At 42.0% G+C, this 20089-nt stretch overlaps 1 protein-coding gene across 2 annotated transcripts in view; it reads left to right on the forward strand.

Moving 5' to 3' along the window:
* The window catches only part of SPATA5 (spermatogenesis associated 5), a 330546-nt gene extending 323049 nt beyond the window's left edge, over positions 1–7497 (forward strand). Inside the window, exon 17 of one of the 2 annotated variants that reach the window (XM_043902355.1) lies at positions 6572–6705. Coding sequence is in view for 1 of the 2 variants with exons in the window: in XM_043902354.1 (XP_043758289.1) it covers positions 6572–6748 (177 nt within the window). In the remaining variant the exon portion in view is untranslated. Of the gene's footprint in view, positions 1–6571 lie in introns of both variants that reach the window. The other variant, XM_043902354.1, reaches the window with a different exon arrangement.
* Positions 7498–20089: the final 12592 nt, after the last annotated feature.

Here is a 20089-nt window from a genome sequence, read left to right on the forward strand (position 1 = left end):
ATGTAACTTTGTTGGCAAAGTAATGTCTCTGCTTTTTAATATGCTGTCTAGGTTGGTCATAGCTTTTCTTCCAAGGAGCAAGCATCTTTTAATTTCATGGCTGCAGTGACTATCTGCAGTGATTTTGGAGCCCAAGAAAAGAAAGTCTGTCACTATTTCCATCGTTTCCCTGTTTACCATGAAGTGATGGGACCAGATGCCATAATCTTTGTTTTTTGAATCATGAGTTTTAAGTCAGTTTTTAAACTCTCCTCTTTCACCATCATCAAGAGGGTCTTTAGTTGCTCTTAGCTTTTTACCATAAGGGTGGTGTTAACTACATATCTGAGGTTATTGATATTTCTCCCAGCAATCTTGATTCTAGCTTGTGCTTCATCCAGCCTAGCATTTAGCATGATGTACTCTGCATTAAAGTTAAATAATCAGGGTGACAATATACAGCCTTGATGTACTCCTTTCCCAGTTTATAACCAGTCCATTGTTCCATGTCCGGTTCTAACTGTTGCTTCTTGACCTGCATACAGATTTCTCAGGAGGCAGGTAAGGTGTTCTGGTATTTCCATCTCTTGAAGAATTTTCCAGTTTATTGTGATCCACACAGTCAAAGACTTTAGTGTAGTCAATGAAGCAGAAGTGGATGTTTTTCTGGAATTCACTAGCTTTTTCTATGATCCAACAGATGTTGGCAATTTGATCTCTGGTTCCTCTGCCTTTTCTAAATCCAGCTTGTACATCTGGAATTTCTCAGTTCACAGACTCTTGAAGCCTAGCTTGGAGAATTTTGAGCATTACTTTACTAGCATGTGAGATGAGTGCAATTGTGTGGTAGTTTGGCATTCTTTGGCATTGCCCTTCTTTGAGATTGGAATGAAAACTGACCTTTCCCAGCCCCGTGGCCTCTGCTGAGTTTTCCAAATTTGCTGGCATATTGAGTGTAGCACTTTCACAGCATTATCTTTTAGGATTTGGAATAGCTCAACTGGAATTCCATCACCTCCACTAGTTTTGTTCATAGTGATGCCTCCTAAGGCCCACTTGACTTTGCATTCCAGGATGTCTGGTTCTAGGTCAGTGATGATGCCATCGTGGTTATCTGGGTCATGAAGATTTTTTTTGTATAGTTCTTGTATGTATTCTTGCCACCTCTTCTTAATATCTTCTGCTTCTGTTAGGTCCGTACCTTTTCTGTCCTTTATTGTGCCCATCTTTGCATGAAATGTTTCCTTGGTATCTCTAATTTTCTTGAAGAGATCGCTAGTCTTTCCCATTCTGTTGTTTTCCTCTATTTCTTTGCACTTATCGCTGAGGAAGGCCTTCTTATCTCTCCTTGCTATTCTTTGGAACTCTGCATTCAGATGGGTATTCTTTCCTTTTCTCCTTTTCCTTTCGCTTCTCTTTTCTCTATTTGTAAAGCCTCCTCAGACAACCAATTTGCATTTCTCTTTTTGCATTTCTTTTTCTTGGGGACAGTTTTGATCACCACCTTCTGTATACTGTTACGAACCTCCATCCATAGTTCTTCAGGCATTCTGTCTATCAGATCTAATCCCTTGAATCTATTTGTCACTTGAACTGTATAATCATAAGAGATTTGATTTAGGTCATACTTGAATGGTCTAGTGGTTTTCCCTACTTTCTTCAATTTAAGTCTGGATTTTGCAATAAGGAGTTCATGATCTGAGCCAGAGTCAGTTCCCTGTCTTGTTTTTGCTGACTTTATAGAACATCTCCATCTTCAGCTACCAAGAGTGTGAAAGTGAAAGTCACTCAGTCGTGTCCGACTCTTTGCGACCCCATGGACTGTGTAGTCCATGGAGTTCTCCAGGCCAGAATACTGGAGTGGGTAGCCTTTCCCTTCTCCAGGGGATCTTCCCAACCCTGGGATCAAACCCAGGTCTCCCGCATTGCGGGCGGATTCTTTACCAGCTGAGCCACAAGAGAAGCCCAAGAATACTAGAGTGGGTAGCCTATCCCTTCTCCAGGGTATCTTCCCAACCCAGGGATCGAACCAGGGTTTCCTGCATTGCAGGCAGATTCTTTACCAACTGAGCTATGAGGGAAGCCTGTACAAAGAGTGTCATCAGTCTGATTTCATTATTGGCTGTCTGGTGATGTCCATGTGTAGAGTTTTCTCTTGTGTTGTTGGAAAAGGGTGTTTGGTATGACCAGTGCGTTCTCTTGGCAAAGCTCTGTTAGCCTTTGCCCTTCTTCTGGAATAGAGGAGAGCAAAGGGAAAAAACAGATGTAAGATAGGCAAGAGTCATGTTGTGCCTAGACTGGATTGTTTGTTATGGGTTAGCACTTCCTAGAGTGCACGCAGAAGATCAGCAGTAACCCTACAGATAGCCATTTGTAGGCATTTTGCCAAAATCTGAGGACAGATGGAGAGTTCTGGGGGAAACATCAGGTTAAAGAAAATTAAGGAGACCATCATGGCTAGGCTTCCTTAAAGTTAATAAATCTTTAACATTCTACTGTGCATTGTGGGAAACAGTATATATTCTATTACTCTTATTTGATCATGAAATACTTCTTCCTCTGAAAAGACACTAATATCTCAAGGGTAGTGCTGCCATGGGCCATGAAAACAAGCAGAAAGCTGCACATCTCTTGGGAAACATGGAAGCTTGAAACGCATGGCTAAGTAAGTGACCGAGAACAAATAGAACCCAGTCATCATGAAATGCACCTCCTAAGAATACTTGCACTTTCAGGCCTGTCTTTTTATTGGAATTAGGAGAGAAGAACCAATAATCTGATTACTGCTTTTCCTTCTGGGATGTCTACTAAAAAGCCCTCTTATGAGGAAAAAAGTAAAAACAAAGGCACTTTTAGGGGTTATGCTCTGTCAACTGCCAGTGCATCAGCGGCTTTTGAATTGGGTTTAGAGGTGACCGTCATTGACTACCCTTCACTGTCATTATGGCCCACAGGACTTCTGAAAACTATCATTATTTTTAGTGACATTTTAATGATAGAATTACTCTTTTCCCCTCCATTTTTGGATACTGAAGCTGCTGCTGCTAAGTCACTTTAGTCGTGTCCAACTCTGTGTGACCCCATAGACGGCAACCCACCAGGCTCTTCTGTCCCTGGGATTTTCCAGGCAAGAATACTGGAGTGGGTTGCCATTTCCTTCTCCAGTGCATGCATGCATGCTAAGTCGCTCAGTCGTGTCCGACTCTGTGCGACCTTATGGACAGCAGCCCGCCAGGCTCTTCTGTCCCTGGGATTCTCCAGGCAAGAATACTGGAGTGGGTTGCCTGTTCCTTCTCCAGATCCATGTAATTCCTGGTCTCTTTGTCCCCACCTTGCTCGCTTTATTTCTTCCACTCAGCATTTCCTTTCTTGTCCTATGTCCATATCTAAATTCTATCCTTCCCACTCCAGTTTATGAACCAGTAATTTCTTCCTTCTTTCCACACCAAAGCACTTTCCTTTTGCTTGCCAGCAGTACCTCTTACCACCATGTTTTCTGTGTCTCTGGATCCTCCATGGCCTCACCTACTTGTTGCATAGTAGCTGTACAGTGTGTGTTGGTTGATGAGTGACTGGTTAATTATGAGTGGAACTCTGTTTCCTCTTTGTTACTTGTTGTATATTGCTAAGCACATACGATAGGAAAATAGAAGTGGCAGAAAGGATTGCCTAGTTGGCTGGTTCTTCAGGACATCCCTTGTAAATAAAAAGCAACAAGATAAGGTTTCTTGAAGCAAGTGTAGAATTCAGGCAAGCCCTCAGCCATCTTTGAATCATGAACAGCTGGGCTCCTTCTACACAGCGGAGGACAGCTTCCTATGAGGTGCTTGAGCACCAGTATTCAGCTGCTCCGTTTCCCTTGTCATCATCTCCCAGAGATTCTAAAGGTCATCTCGGTCGAAACCAAACATTTCTTAGTGCTTTAGTCAAAACTCTGTTCAGGTTTTCTGTATCTCACAATTCTATAGAAATTGTTAATCAAGGGTCAGGCCAGTACTAAATATAGTAGACTAGTTACTATGAAATGTTAGCACATACTGGAGGCCCCAAGTCACTAAGCATCCAGCTTTCAAATGGCAGTCAGTGCTCTGACCACCACCTGTGTCCCCTCTGTCACTGCCATGGAAGCTGAAGGCAAAAAGCAATCTATAGCTTAGAGGAAGATCTATAGATGCGGATATGAAGGAAGGGCAAGAGGAATTGCTCAGTGGAACCAATCCCAAGGACAGCCTTTAAGGCCTCAATGACTCACTTCTCACTCCCTGTATTTACCTACCTTGCCGTGTTAGGCTACCCGAGATTCCAGTTACTAGAGGAGTATAATCATTTCTTCTCCCTATTTGATTACTGTATCTTGAGAGAAGAAGCCATGCTAGACTGTGGGTTCATTTTCTCAAATGTGCCAGTGCTATTAGCCACCTGCCATCTGGCCACATGAGCTGAATTCTAGGAATTTTGAGAGATTCCAGGCAGCCTTGCACCTCCCCTTCTTTCCTCACCCCAACCTCCCTACCCCCCCCCCCCACACCATTTGCTGATTTCAGACTTTGTGCACCTACCTCTACTGTGAGATCACTGCATGTACGAAACCTCGGAGCACTGGTCTCATAGCAGTTAATTCGTAAAGTCATTAGTAGTTGTCTAGCACACATAGTAGGTGCTCAGTAGATGTTTGTAGCCATTCATGCTGGGTCCAGTGTTCTCTGAGGTATCAGGTAAAGTGTGTAAGACAAGGCGTTGGCCATGGGGTGGTAACCTCTCTACTCCACTTAGCCTGAGGAGGGAGCTACACAAAGGAAGCATTTTCTGTTCTGAGAGAAGGAGCTGGAATTGCACCAGCGAGCGGTTAATCCCTTCCTCTCTGCCTCTCCCAGTGATGTGGCTTCCAGCTTTTCAGCCTCGCAGCCGTTGCTTCAGATTCCTGCACACAGGAGAGAAGTGCTGCTCAGATGGAGGGGCTAGGAGGACGCCAGGCTCTCCCCACTCAGTCCCGCTCCCTCCTCACAGAGGTCCCCAAGATCCCTTTGGAACACGGTGGAACCAGTTTACCATGTGGGCATTTTATGTGCTTTCACTGAGCTTATTAAATATCACATGCCATTTTCAAAATAGCCCTTTTTGCACCAGCATGTGTGATGAGGTTTTTTTCACTAATCCCTAGAAGTTTTGTTTCTTCCTTCAACAAGTCGGTAGCCATTCTTTTGGGAAAAGCATTAACATGCATAACCACTATAGTCGACTTCAGTGCTCATTAATGAAGCCCAGAACTAACAGTTACATTGTGGTAATTTGACAAAGCCATCTAAATCTATGCATGTTTTTTGAAAGCTCCCTAAACATGCTGCTAAATCCCCTAAAAAGCTACTAAACTGCTTTGGCAGCCATTAGCCCAGCATAAGCAGAGGAGCTCTTTTCAGTAAGTGAACAAACAGAGAAAATATGCTGAATGGCTGGACAAATGTGTTTCAGCTGGCCCTTTCATTTACCGATATAAGGGTGCAGTCAATATCAATCACTGTTTTCCCTGTTGCCCTGAAAATCACAATATCTCTTTTCATCCACCAAGCTCTTTTCACCACAGTAATGTGTCTTTAGAATGACACTGGCATCAGCCCGCTTCCGCTGTCTAAAGTCCAGAGAGCTTAAAACACATTTCAGGATTCAAGACTGGAACCTTCCTCCCTTCCGTTTTCCTACCGCCCACTCTCTCCTCCCTCCGCCAGCATCCCCCCCCCCCACCCCAGATTCTTTTCAATTCTCCCAGCTTTCCTCGCTGAGTAAACAGAATTCACCTCTCTGTTTTAATGCAGCTCTCCAAAGTAAACGGAGACAACTCTATCTGATATTCCTAAGATTTAAGAACTCATTAAGGAGATGCACATAAAGAAATGCTTTTACATGTCGGTAATAGATCAAAGGTGGAAAGGAATGTGGAAATTCTGTGCTATGACAAGGTGTGCTGATGTGTGGGACCTCGCTCTCCATCGTCTCCTTCCTCGGCCCTGCCCTCATCACTGGTCTCCTCCCACCTCCCCCGCCACACGCACGCTCACCCTTTGTCTTCCTGTGACAGAGGTCCATGCTGAAGTGTATGTGTTCAGTCCTGTCCGACTCTTTGCGACCCCATGAACTGTAGCCCACCAGGCTCCTCTGACCATGGAATTTTCCAGGCAAGAATACTGGAGTGGGTTACCATTTCCTTCTCCAGGGCATCTTCCCAAACCAGGACTCGAACCCACGTCTCCTGCATTGCAGGCAAATTCTTCACCACTGAGTCACCTGAGAAGAGGTCTGTGCCTGTACCGTTTCCAGTGCGAGCTCCTAAGCACCAATGCCGTAACATAACGTCTGTTTGCCTCCTGGATCTCAGTAGTCAATATGTTGTTTTGAAATGAAAGTGATTACTTCTTATCCTTTTGAAAACTCAAGTGGAATGACTCTCAAAGATCAATGTGGATAAGTTTATAGTTGTAGAGGTTAACCATAGATGAATATCTGAAATGTGAACATTTCTAAAAAACAGTATGATTGTTTTCTTTTTTTTGGTATATTCCTTTTTATCCTGTTTTTGTTTCTGTTTGTTTTGTGTCAGATCATAGCTGTCTGTAGAGAGGCAGCCCTGCTGGCTCTGGAAGAAGACATTGCAGCCAACTGCATTATGAAAAGACACTTTACTCAAGCCCTGAGCACCGTGACACCCAGACTTCCTGAATCATTGAGACGTTTCTATGAAGATTATCAAGAGAAGAGTGGGCTGCATACACTCTGAGAGAATATGCACATTCATTATGCTAAAAATCCTTCGTAGAGAAAGATTGTTTCAAAATAGTGTCAAAATAGCCTTTAATAAGCGAAATGTCTGAAATATGTTGACCAGATTGAGGGGCTTCCATTCTTACAGACATTTTAAGTCATATGGTTACAATGAAAATATCCATGAAAATCTCTGGACAAGAGTTAAAATTAGTTTTATCTAGAAATGTGTGCTGAGTTTTAAAAATCAAACTTTTGTATTTTCATTATTGATCTGGTTTATTCCTCCCATGGTGCTTTCCTTTCTTCAGAATCCATTTCAGTGCTTTTCCAAAAAACAGAACTGTGGGCATCAGTTTTATACATGAACATAGAAAATGCATGTGGTTGAAAGCACGGTTTAGAATATTCACAAATCTTTAATTTTGAAGGCCAGCCCATGAAATGGCTAAATGCTCCAGCCAGGCTTATGTGACCTTGTTTCCCATTACATATTTATTCTCATAATTCATACATACATTTTTGGCATTAGCCTTCTTAACCTGTACTCGTGGCAATGAAACAAAGAATTGAGAGTTATTTCATACACTATAATGCCCTTTGATAGTTTAAAAAATTGAAAATATAAGCTCAGTCCAGGTCTAGAGAAGTACTTGCTTTTTTTTTTTTTTTTCATGAAAATACTATAAATAAACTATATGAAGTGTTCATGTTTTAACTTGTACACATTTCCAGGTTACCAATAAACTTTTTCAGTTCAAAGAAAAACCAACTTGTACTGTTAATCATTTTGTTTTACATTGCATTCTAAATATCTGTGTTTATGCTCCAAATTATTTATCCTTGAGATTTCTTGACACTTTAATACTCCATAAATATCCTTGAAAAAGCTGTTGGAAATTGATTGATTGACTTCCAGTTCAGAAGCTGGTGATGGGAAAGAATGGCACTTAAACCCAGTCACTGTAGGTCTTTGAAAATTCCCAGAAAGACCATTCAGGTGAGAAATACCTGATTATGAAAATAACAGAGCTATACAGTTTTGTGGTGGTGGATATTCTGAAGTCGTGTTTCAACTGTTTCATCCTTTGACTCTCAAAAGTAGATTTTATAAGAGTTTCTTTGTCAGACTACATTGGTTTACTAGTACATAAAATCACCCAAGGGATGAAGAATTTAGAAATGTGCTATCAAATAAATAGTGGCATGTTGGTACTTAAGTTGAGATTTTAATTAAAATTAATAGTAAAAATTTAGAGGACTTCCCTGGTGGTCCAATGGCTAAAACTCTGCACTCGCAAGGCAGGGGACCCAGGTTCCATCCCTGGTGAGGGAATTAGGTCCCACATGCCACAACTAAGACCCAGCACAGCCAAATAAATAAGTAATTTTTTTTTTAAAGAGAAAGAAAGCAATTTTTAAAAGTTTAGTTCATCAGACCTGTTAGCCACATTTCAAGTGTTCAGAGGCCATATGTGACATGTGTCTGCCATATTGGACAGACTAGATTGTAGAACGTTTCCATTGCTCAGAAAGATCTGTTGGACTCTGCTGATTAGAAAATAAGGCTTACACATAGAAATAAATAGAACCTCGAAGTTCCTTTTGTGTTTCCCACTATACCTTTAGTTATTAAGAGACTGTGACTTCTTCAAGAGCTAGGATACAAGAAAATGGGAGAAAAACTTACTCCCAAAGGCCTAACCTGTTGCCGATAAACTACAAACAAGAACAGGAAGCTTGAACCAACACTGAGGCGCTCAGACTGGGAGCTGGGTGCTGGGGGCGGGAGGAAGACAACCGCTACAAGGAGTTTAGATGTTTATGGCCGCACAGACCCTTTAACCCATATGACATTGAAGTTGTGACTGGGCCTCATACATAATGTTCAGATCTTTAGAGACCAACACCTTGAGTGTAAGAACAGACTAACATCCTCCCACAAGCCAGGGAGACCACAGGGAACTTCTCTTGACTTGGTCTGTGCTTTGAATTAAAAAGCTAAAATCCTGCTTGTTGTAGTTTAGTTGTTAAGTTGTGTCCAACTCTGCAAGCCCCTGGACTGCAGCCCACCAGACTCCTCTGTCCATGGGAAGAATAAGAATACTTTCCAGGCAAGAATAAGAATACTGGAGTGGGTTGCCATTTCCTTCTCCAGGGGATATATCTTCCCAACCCAGGGACTGAACCTGTGTCTCCTGCATTGGCAGGCAGATTCTTTACCACTGAGCCACCAGGGAAACCCCAAAACCCTGCTTACAGAGTTTATAATCCCAAAGGGCCCGTGGGGCCGCCACACTCTCCTGGTGGAGTATAAATTGGTACAGCCACTTCAGAAAGCTACTAGCATAACTAGTAATGTTGAAAACCCTGTAATCCCAATGGTTCTCCCAAGTGTATAACTCAGAGCAAGTTATTCAACAAGGTAATGAATGTGAAAATCATATTATCATTAATTGTAAGTAGTAAGAAACTGGAAGCAATCTTACTATCCATCAGTAAGAGAAGGAATTTCTATGAAATACTCATACAATGCAGTACCTATGGCAGTAAAATAAAATAGCTGCATGTAAAACAGTAATCTCAAAAAGAATGTTTCGGAAGGATACTTAATATTTAAAGTTTTAAGGCATGCAAGATAATATATTGTTTAAGGGGACGTGTAGTAGAACACTGCATGAATGGAAACCAAACACTAAGTATTGGAGAAGAACTTCCTTAGAGGAGAAAAGTTGAAATGTTTCATATCTTAAACTGACTGATGGGAATACAGATCCTGATTGTAATACAATCTGTAATTTTTGTATACCTAAATATTTTATGATTTTTAAAAGATGACCTTAAATTGACATGTTTTGATGCAAGAGCAAAATGCACCTATAGCCATGTTCTGCATTCTAACCAACATCATAATCATAAATTCACCCCATTCCATGGACTTCCAATGCAACCCACCACATTTCTGAAAAATCAGGAGTACCAGGCATGATGGAATAAAATGCAGACAAGTAGATAAGGATCAGGTTTTTAGGACCCAGGAAACAAATGGAAAGAATTTGGTTTTTTTCCTATTAGCTTTTTTTAATTTCTAATTTTATTGAGATATGACATACAGCACTGTATAAGTTTAAGGTATACAGACAGCATAATGATTTGACTTACATCCTGTAATGATGACCACAATCAGTTTAGTAAACCTCCATCTTCTCAAACTGATCCAAAATTAAATATAAAAACTATTTTTTCCTTATGAATTTGGAAGAAATTTGTTGGTCAAAGTTAGTATTTAGGTGCTACACGTCTTGCAGTGGGTGGGAGAAATTAAATCTCAGAGTCAGTCCATGGCACTGTGATCATACAAAGAGGTAGAATTTAAGGCTTTTAAGAGATTTTAGATCACTACATCTTTAGTCGATTCCAAACCAATTTTTTTTTTTTTAATATCTTTAGGTAGCTAACAATTGCCGTTGAAAAGGCAATGATTGTCCTTTACTTGAAGTTTGTGCCTTTTCTACAGCAGTGACAGTAAAGGTCTGAGTCGCAAAAAGGAGCAGGTCAGGTATCACTGGTGAGAGTTTACCTAGCTTTATCTGTACAACAATTTGACTTCTCATTCCAGAGTCTCACGTTTATAGATTTAAAATGGTGTATGATCCTATTATTTTGGATTGTTTGTGATTGAATACACAATACAATTCATGGAAATTTTAAGTTCAACAAGGAAAGAAAATGCCCAGCTTCCTATCTAAGGATAACTTAGTTTTTGGACATCTGTTTGGTCAAAAGTATTTCACTGGTTCAGATTCCTTCCAGGATTTGGAGATACTCACATTGACACTTTTTGCAACATTCCAAGGGACTTCAGTTTGTATAGTGAAACTAATATTTCCTTCTAATAACAAAACTTAGAAGAATGGCTTTTAAGTTCTTTGCAAGCAAGAAAATTTATTTGTAAGTTTAATACCAACCACCCTAACCTAGCTTGAAAAGTATTCAGGTCTGTGCTATTTCTAATGCATAAAACAGATTCTAAAAATAATATAAAAACTTTCCATTTTGGAAAAATAATTATTGAGTTTTATAGAAAAACAAACCTGAGTATCTGTTTCATTTGTCTTAAGCAGGAGAAGGCTATAGAAAAGGTGTTCAAAAGATAAAATAAAATAATGTCCCTGGCCTGTTGTTACTTCAGTCCTTGAATGTGAGGTTGTTAGAGTCTTGGTTCATTTTGTTGTGTTTTCCCGAGTCCTTCCTTTAAAGATGAGCACCCACCAGAGCACTTTTTGAAATTATATATGCACTGATTTAACAATAGTTTCCAAATATGGTCCATGTAGAAATTCTAGTTCTCCAAATTGCTTTGCTTTCCATTTTCATTATGCCAGTTGTGTGCATGGATAGACTTTAACCTCTATGTCAGATATACCCCCGTAACTTGTATCTTTGGAGAACAGAATTCACTAGCAGATTTAAGCAGAAAGAGATAAGTTACAAGTTTTTTAATAGTCTACAAAATCATTGCAAAACATGTAGATTCTTCTTTCAAGACTTGGCCACGGGCTTCCCTTGCTGCTCGGTGGTAAAGAATCAGCTTGCCAGGGCAGGCGACATGGGTTCACTCTGTGATCTGGGAAGATGCCCCATGCTGCTGTGTGCACAGCACACCCCTTCACTAGCTACATATCAAAGTCTTTAAAAGAAGTACCTTTTAAAAATGATTACTCAAGATCAAATAGGAATTTAGCATATTAACAGAGCAGAGTAGAAAACAATACTCAGTTTTATGGGATTCATTCATTTTTTTTTTTAAAGTAAAGATAACATTAACATGCTAAAAACAGTAATCCTAAACCAATGGCCACTAACATAATTAAATGTCGGAAACTAGATCAGTTGTTCATCTTTATTGCTTGAGTGCTAGCCAATGAAGGCATACTTGGAAATAGAGTAAAAACCCCAAGATAATTCACTGAGAGATGATTATGTAACTAGTATGGCTTCAGATTTCACTGACTGTTAACAACAAAATAAGGTCACATTTTCTTTTATACCCAAATTATGTCTTCATCCTCCGATAACCAAAAGTCCATCTACTCATTCTGCCTCTTCAAATACTCTCTGGGACTCTCCTATTCATATATTTCAATATTTGTTAAGTACATAATGGCAGAAGCTTAACACCAGCTCCACTGTCCACTCACCCCCCCACCCCCTCTGAGTCACTTCCCACCCCTGGGCCCCTACTGCTGGCTTCCAATGAGCTCCCCAGGTCACCACTGCTCTTTCCTATCTCCTCCCTAGTTTAGACAGTGACCTTACCTCGACTTCCCCCAGTACATAGGCTAATACTAGGCTGTGATTTTTTTTTTTTAAGTAATAACAAAAAAACAATGAAAACATTTTAAGTTCATGTTGGATATCAGGTCTCCTAGAGTCTATATGTGTCTTCCTCTGTGGCATATGTTCTCTTTCTTCTACCCTGTTGAAAGATCAATTGAGGCTTCCTTAGTTGTTCAGACAGTAAAGAATGTGCCTGCAAAGCAGGAGACCCAGATTCCATCCCTGGGTCAGGAAGATCCCCTGGAGAGGGGCATGGCAACCCACTCCAGTATTCTTGGACAGAGGAGGCTGGTGGGCCACAGTCCATGGGGTCGCTAAAGAGTTGGCACTCAAGCAGCAGTTCTTGAGTGACCTTTAAGGAAGCTACGTCAATAGAGGAATGAATACAGGTTAATGGTGGTTACACTATGTTACACACTTCATGTGGTTTTTTCCCAAAGAAGTTTTAATTTAGTGTGTCCATTAAGATCTTTTCATCCAACCCCAAATCCAGCCTTCTAAACGTGGCTTTGTGGTGCTGAGACTGTTCCTTGGCAAACCACAGTACTTCTTTGCCACCTGATGCTGTAGCTTTGCCGGTAGGAGGCCCTAGAGGAAGACTGCGAGACTAGAATAGAAGATGGGACTTGTTGCTTTCTGTTTCCTGTGGGTACGGTGTCTGCCCTGCCTGTTTCCAGAACATTACCTGATTACAGTTGTTGTTGTTGTTTTTTAACCCCAACTGTGGCAGTTCCTTCCCACAACAGTTGAGTCCAACATTTGCAAATACAGCCTCATTGGCTCTTCCTTCCCGAAGAGATGCTGGCACTGGGAGAATGTTTTGTGGGCATATAGAGTCTAAGGATATTAGACCAAGGAGGTTTCATGTAACACTGGATTGAGCTCAGGGTATGATACAGGTTCATTTAGCACAGATTCTGGATTAAATAGGTTTGTTAAGCTGCAAGTGGCTGTCATGCTTGTTTATTTTACGTGTTTACTTGTACATTGTCTCTGTTGTCTCCAGATGCTTCACGTATGTGGGGATTCTTCTCTGTTTTGCTCACTGTTGTATTCTCCCCAGTCTCCATTGTAAGTGAAGAAAAACATTTTTGGCTTCTGTGCTAAATTAAAGAAAAAAATAATAACTTCCTTTTTAATTTGCATGGGTGCTCACTCAATTGCTCAGTCGTGTGGGACTCTGCGACCCCACAGACTGCAGCCCACCAGGCTCCTCCGTCCATGGGATTCTCCAGGCAAGAGTACTGGAGTGGATAGCCATGCCTGGAGTCAGGATCTTCCTGACTCAGGGACAGAACCCGTGTCTACTGCGGCTCCTGAATTGAATCATTACTGCTGAGCCACCAGGGAAGCCCATTTAATTTGCATAGTTACAGACACACACACACACACACACAGACACACACACACACAGACACACACACACACACACACACGTGTGTGTGTGCTTGCTCTCTTGTGCTTGCTCTCCTCTGTAGAACATCTCAGTAGAAATAATTCAGAAAATTTTACGAGCGTGATTGAATGAATGCAAAAGAGCCTATTGGCTGAGAGTCAAAGGACAATAGTTCACCATTTCAGCTGCTGCTACTGAGCTTTCTGAGGTTCTGTCAGGAGAGAAATCTGGTCCTTTGTCTCCTGTATTCACCTGTAACCAACCGTTCACCACATTATCTCTCCATGTCGCTCCCATTTTAGTAATAAAATATCTAGTAAAAACTAGGAGGTAGAATCATTCAAGTCGATATGTAAATGTTAACACTCGTTTTTAAACATTTCACAATGGCCCACGCTTTTGGGAAATCTTGAGATTTTTGATAGGTTTTCTCACAAAAAGTTGATGTACTCCCCCCAAAAATTACAGTGACGTTTTAGCACAGAGCCAGCTTGTGCCAACCCAGAGAACAGTAAGGATTTTTTCCAGTGGCTTCTGGGATAATCTGTACTGTTTGCCTCTTAGGGCAGGTTAGAGTTCACCATCACAGGGCATATCAGACCTGGAATTACAGGAGTCACAGCTTGGAACCACAGGATTTTGTTCAACACTCTGGGCAGAAATTGTCTGTCATTGCTGCCCTGGGTCAGGCTCCTCTGGCTTCAGAGAAGATAAGGCCCACATGTCTTCCCCCGCCTCCCCGTCCCTGGAAGGTCAGTGGAGGTGGACACTGCCAAGCAACTTGTACCACAGTTCACATCTTTCTTTCATGTTTCCTTTCAACAAGTTTCACTCTTTACTGTGGTCCTAACTGGCCAGCCCTAGTGGACTCCAGGTACATTCCATTAGAAAGTGCACTGGGGAAGAAGGCAAAAGAATTCTGGCAAAATCACAGAATGTGGATAATAATATACCAATTGCAATGGAACACTCACGCATCTCATGGGGTGCTGTGAGAACCAATTAATGTTTGTAAAGGCCTTTGAGTTCCTCGGAGGAAAGGTGCCACCAGAGCGCTAAGCATTATTGTGAAGGGATTATGTGCACAAATACAATACCAGGAGCCAGGATATTACTAAAAATAAAGCAGAACTTTCTGTGAGGAAGGTAAGGAAGGAAATGCCTCACTGAAAAAGGCTTAACTGTCTTTTAATACAAATGCTTAGGCTACCGGGTAATGGAACAGCAAATCTGAGATTCTATTCTAGGTGAAGGATTATGTTTTCTCGGCATTGTCAAGGTGCTGGGGAACAAAACAAAGTGACTGCTTTACCCCAAAGGAGGTTCAAGTCTTTGAAAAAGAGATTAAGAGGATGTTTGGCTATTGCCCTGTGTCCATCCAGGAGGAAAAAGGCAACAGAAAAGCAAATGTTTGTTTGCTTTTGGGGGGAAGGGGTTTAAAAAGTCGGAAGAAAGGAGACTGCTTCAAATTTTATGGTGACTCCCAATAAATCCAATGATGAGGATTAAAGCTTGTTAGACGCCGAAATAACACTTTTCGTTTGCTACTTTCTCAAACAAGTGCTTCAACATCTATGTTTGAAATAGCCAAGGTAGTATCTTCTTGCTTGAACATTTACAAAAAATGGTCACATTAACTCTAAAAACAAACAAAAACCCTCTACTTTGTCCATGATATAAGTAAAGCAGGCTATATTTATGGATTGGGTCATATAGTGTTTTCAAAGCCCTCATTAGGCACTGGGTTCATAAAATTCACAGCAGAAATGGGGATGAAAACCCTGTCTCCTCCCAACCCCTCTTTCTGACCCTTTCCTTCTCCTCCACCTGCTTATTTTATAACAAGGCCTCCGGAGTCTGAAGCAGATTAGCAAACAAATAAATCCTTTAATGTCATGGAATACTTTCTGCAGCATAAATGGGATTAATCTGCCAACCCAGCAAATTCTACATTTCAAATACCTCAGCTGCATTAATAAGCCACTCTGCCAACCCCCTAATTTATGGCACAAAGGTCATTTTATTTTAATGTTTGCCCTGGTTAGACTTTCTTTCTCCTTTCTTCCCTCCCTTTCCATCTCCCGCTCTCTTGTTTTCCACCTTTGAAAATGTCCTGTACGCAGCTTTCAGACAAGCATCAAAGAGCACAAATAATAACCTGTGGTTCCCAGAGAAGCCGGAAGAGTGAAAGAAGGTGGGGCATGAGCCGCCCTCCACCAGCCCCAGAATTTCCCACAGCAGCCTCTGTGCTGGACAGCATTGGGCTGAGGGAGGCCTGGACGTCATGGCCAAACACAGGCACTCTCTGGCCCCGGAACCTTGTTTCCGCAAATTTTACTGGAATAATAAAGAAAAGCCGGGCTGGTTCTGTAAACTCTTCTCAGACATTTTAAGAACTGCAAATGGGTGGAGTTTTATATGAATGGAGAAGGCAGGCCGCCTGATCTCTGAGCTCAGAAGGTATCTCCAAGTGCCATTGAATTCAATGACTTGCTCAAGGTCACAAAGCAAGAGGGTCAAGCGGGTGGTTTATAGTCACTGGTTCTTCCGCCTGCCTGAGCCAGCCTGTTCCCACCCAACTGCACTGCTTCCCTGAGGAAAGGATCACCACACTGCTCTCACTCAGGAACCTGAAGGGGAAAAGGCTATTTTGGGGTTATTTACTCAAAAGCCATTGGGTATATTCTGAGTCATATTAACATTTCCCTTTACTCACCCTTTGAAACCCGAACACCATGAGTCACTATTCTGTCCTCTTGGTTAGTGACTGAAGGGAAATGCTTCATTTTAAGAAGTAGGGCCTCCTGGCTGTCGTGGATATGTTTCTGAGAATCACAATGGACAAAGATGTGATGAATGGTGAGGCCATAAGATCCATGCAGCTGTGAACCGCAAAGTCCTCATGGCAGGTGAGCCAGAGAGACTCCTCCTTCCTGAAATACACGGTGTCCATCAGGCCTTTAAGCTAAAATAGTAGGAACAATGGGGTAAGGAAGAGCAAGAACGTAAGCATGTTTCTCAAGAACAGTCATGACATCAGGACCTTTCATTGTAAGACAGCAAAGGAGCTTAACAAACGAAGTACAGCAACTTTCCACACAATGGATGAGTCTTAGCAACAGAATACTGAGTGAAAAAGAGGGTCCCCAAAGATCACATGACACCCTTTATATAGGTTAAAGCATGGTTTTAAAACCATGAGCAGTTTAGGAATACAATACAACTACACAGAAGGAAAAATAAGGAGTTAATGGGCTCAGGATTCAAGATGATGGTGGGGAGGAGGGACGTGATGCTAGTTGGGAAATGTATGAGTAGATATGAGTTATTTTCTGATCCTGTTTTCCTTTGGGAGATGGGTTCATAGATGCTAAGTATTTACATAATATATTTACATGTTATTTACATACCTAGGATTTAGCAGGTACATCATTTATACTAATACTTGCATGTGTGCAAGCTAAGTCACTTGTCATGTCCAACTCTTTGCAACTGCATGGACTGTAGCCTGCCAGGCTCCTCTGTCCATGGGGATTCTCCAGGCAAGAATACTGGTGTGGGTTGCCATGCCCTCCTCCAGGGGATCTTTCCGACTGGAACCCAGGGATTGAACCCACATCTCTTACGTCTCCTGCATTGGCAGGTGGGTTCTTTACCATTAGCACAACCTGGGAAGCCCCTCCCCACTGATAACCACCAGTTTGTTCTCTATGTCTGTGAATCTGTTTCTGTTTTGTCATATATATTCCTTCGTTTTGCCTTTCAGATTCCACATATAAGTAATGAGTATTTATCTTTCTCTGTCTGATTTCTCCCACTAAATTTAATGTTCTCTAGGTCATCCATGTAGCTGCAAATGGCATTATTTTATTCTTTTTTATGGCTGAGTCATATCCATTTCTTTATCCATCTTCTTTATCCATTCATCTGTTGCTGGGCACTTATGTTGCTCCCATGTCTTGGCTCAGAGAAGGCAATGGCACCCCACTCCAGTACTCTTGCCTGGAAAATCCCATGGACAGAGGAGCCTGGTGGGCTGCAGTCCATGGAGTCACTAAGAGTTGGACGTGACTGAGCGACTTCACTTTCACTTTTCACTTCCATGCATTGGAGAAGAAAATGGCAACCCACTCCAGCGTTCTTGCCTGGAGAATCCCAGGGATGGGGGAGCCTGCTGGGCTGCCACACAGAGTCGGACACGACTGAAGCGACTTAGCAGCAGCAACAGCAGCAGCATGTCTTACCTATTGTAAATAATGCTGCAATGAACACTGGGATGCATGTATCTTTTCAAATCTTTATCCGTCTTCTTTATCCACATCTTCTTTATCCATTCATCTGTTGCTGGGCACTTATGTTGCTTCCATGTCTTGGCTATTATAAATAATGCTGCAATGAACACTGGGATGCATGTATCTTTTCAAATTACTGTTTTTATTTTGTCTGAGTCTTTTTAATTAATCACAAATATTGATTACAAAACTTTAAGCCAACTTTGATTCTTTCTTCTTAAAGCAGCTGTGCCATCCCAGGTGTCCCTTCTGTCAGGCAACATCTATCAACAGTTAAAACACATCAGCTTCTCTCTTCCTGGAATCCATTTACAACATGAGTTTTTTAGAGATGTCCAAGGCTGTTTATGGCAACATTGTTTGTACTAGCAAAAACATGAAAAAATCCTAGAAACATCCCGAAGGTGTATCAATAAGTGAATGACTGAATAAATTACGGCATAGCCATGCTGTGCACGCATGTAAAAAGAACAAGAGAAAGTTTTATAGTGATAGCTAGGCAGTGGGGGGCATTCACTCTACCAGCCATGTGTTAAGTGCACCTATACAGATTGTCTGATACATTCTCGATCAGTCAGTTGTCAACCGAGGACAGTTGAAAAAGGGAGACCTAAGAGACATGACAGGTGAAGTAACTTGCCCAGATGACACAGCTAGCACGGCTAGGATTCAAGTCACCGAAGTGTGTAAATGTGTAAAACGTTTGAGAAATATGTACACGGTTGCAACAGCAGTTATCACTCTAAAACGTGGTAGAGTTATGGATGTTTTTGCTTGTCTTTAAAGTAAAACAAACAAGGCTTCCGCTGCTCCCAGGTAAGCCCAGGTTTTGTCCTCTCGTGCTTGGTTTACACACTAGTCTCCTGGCCTCTGCTTTTCCTCTAAACATCCTGCCTGACCCACCCCTCCAGCAGGTGCCCGGCCTTCCAAGAAAGTCCAGCTCTTCGGGCTGGAATCACCTGACCACCTCTTAATGATCCAAACATTTCTTCCTCCAGGGTTCAGTCTGACCAGCTCTGGCTGCAAGCAGCGTCATCTTTTCCCTGCCCCTCACTGTTCCACGTTTCTGCCCCTTCGTGTCCTCACATAGTTTGCACTCTCACCCACTGGAACCCCACCGTCCTTCTTTTCAGTGCTCAGCCAAAGACCACCACTTCGTGAAACTGTCCCTCCACGGCTCTGCCAACTTTCAGTGCTGTCCCTTCTCCAGGCTTTGCTGTAGCATCTTGGGCCATTCATTTTGGTACTGTGTTCTTGCAGTTTTAATTTATTTAATTTACTGGGCTTTTAAAAAATAGTTTATTTATTTGGTTGCGTTGGGTCTTAGTTTTGGCATTCCAATTCTTAGTTGAGGCATGTGGGATCTAGTTCCCTGACTAGGGGTCAAACCTGGGTCCCCTGCATTGGAAGCCTGGACTCTTAACCATTGGACCAGCAAGGAAGTCCCTATTTCACCATTCCATATATGCTTTATTCCTTTTAGGAATAAAGTGACTCTTATAGGCAGACAGCACCTGTTGTCCTTTTTTGAAACATTCAGCACTGTGTTCTATCTCTACCTGCTGTCCAAGAAACATATATTTAATAATGCCAATGAATTAATGTGGCCATGTTTAAAATAGCAAGCTTCTGGATACTGTCCATAAACAGAATCATAGATGACTTAACTGAAGTATAAAACACATAAGCATTACTGCCAAGTAAATCTTCCCCTGTTGTGACATGAGTCCCTCCAGGACTGGCCTTCTCATCCTTGAACCGAACCTCTTCCATGGTGTTGCTACCACATCTGTCCAGCTGGATGCTCACGGGAGCCTCTGCCCAGACCTCGCCTTGGATTTTAGACTAGGCTTGAACCTTTAGTTAGTGGTTATTTATCTCCCATCCCCAAGCTATCCAGGGGCCCACCCAGAGTCACCTCATTAGCATAAAATCAGGCCAGGATGATCCCCTGGAGAAGGAAATGGCAGGCCACTCCAGTATTCTTGCCTGGAAAATTCCATAGACTGGGGAGCTTGGCAGGCTACAGTCCATGGGATCGCAAAGTCAGATACGACTGAGTGACTAACATGTATATATATGCTGCTGCTGCTGCTGCTAAGTCACTTCAGTCATGTCCGACTCTGTGTGACCCCATAGACGGCAGCCCACCAGGCTCCCCCGTCCCTGGGATTCTCCAGGCAAGAACACTGGAGTGGGTTGCCATTTCCTTCTCCAATGTATATATTGAGAATATATATATATATTGAGAAGAGCACAAGATGCTCTGCTCGCCCCAGGAGGAAGGTACGAGGGTTTTAGGAGCCCTGTGCCAGGAACCGGGGATGAA

The sequence above is a fragment of the Cervus elaphus genome, chromosome 5, assembly GCF_910594005.1.
Source record: "Cervus elaphus chromosome 5, mCerEla1.1, whole genome shotgun sequence".
NCBI lineage: Eukaryota > Metazoa > Chordata > Mammalia > Artiodactyla > Cervidae > Cervus > Cervus elaphus.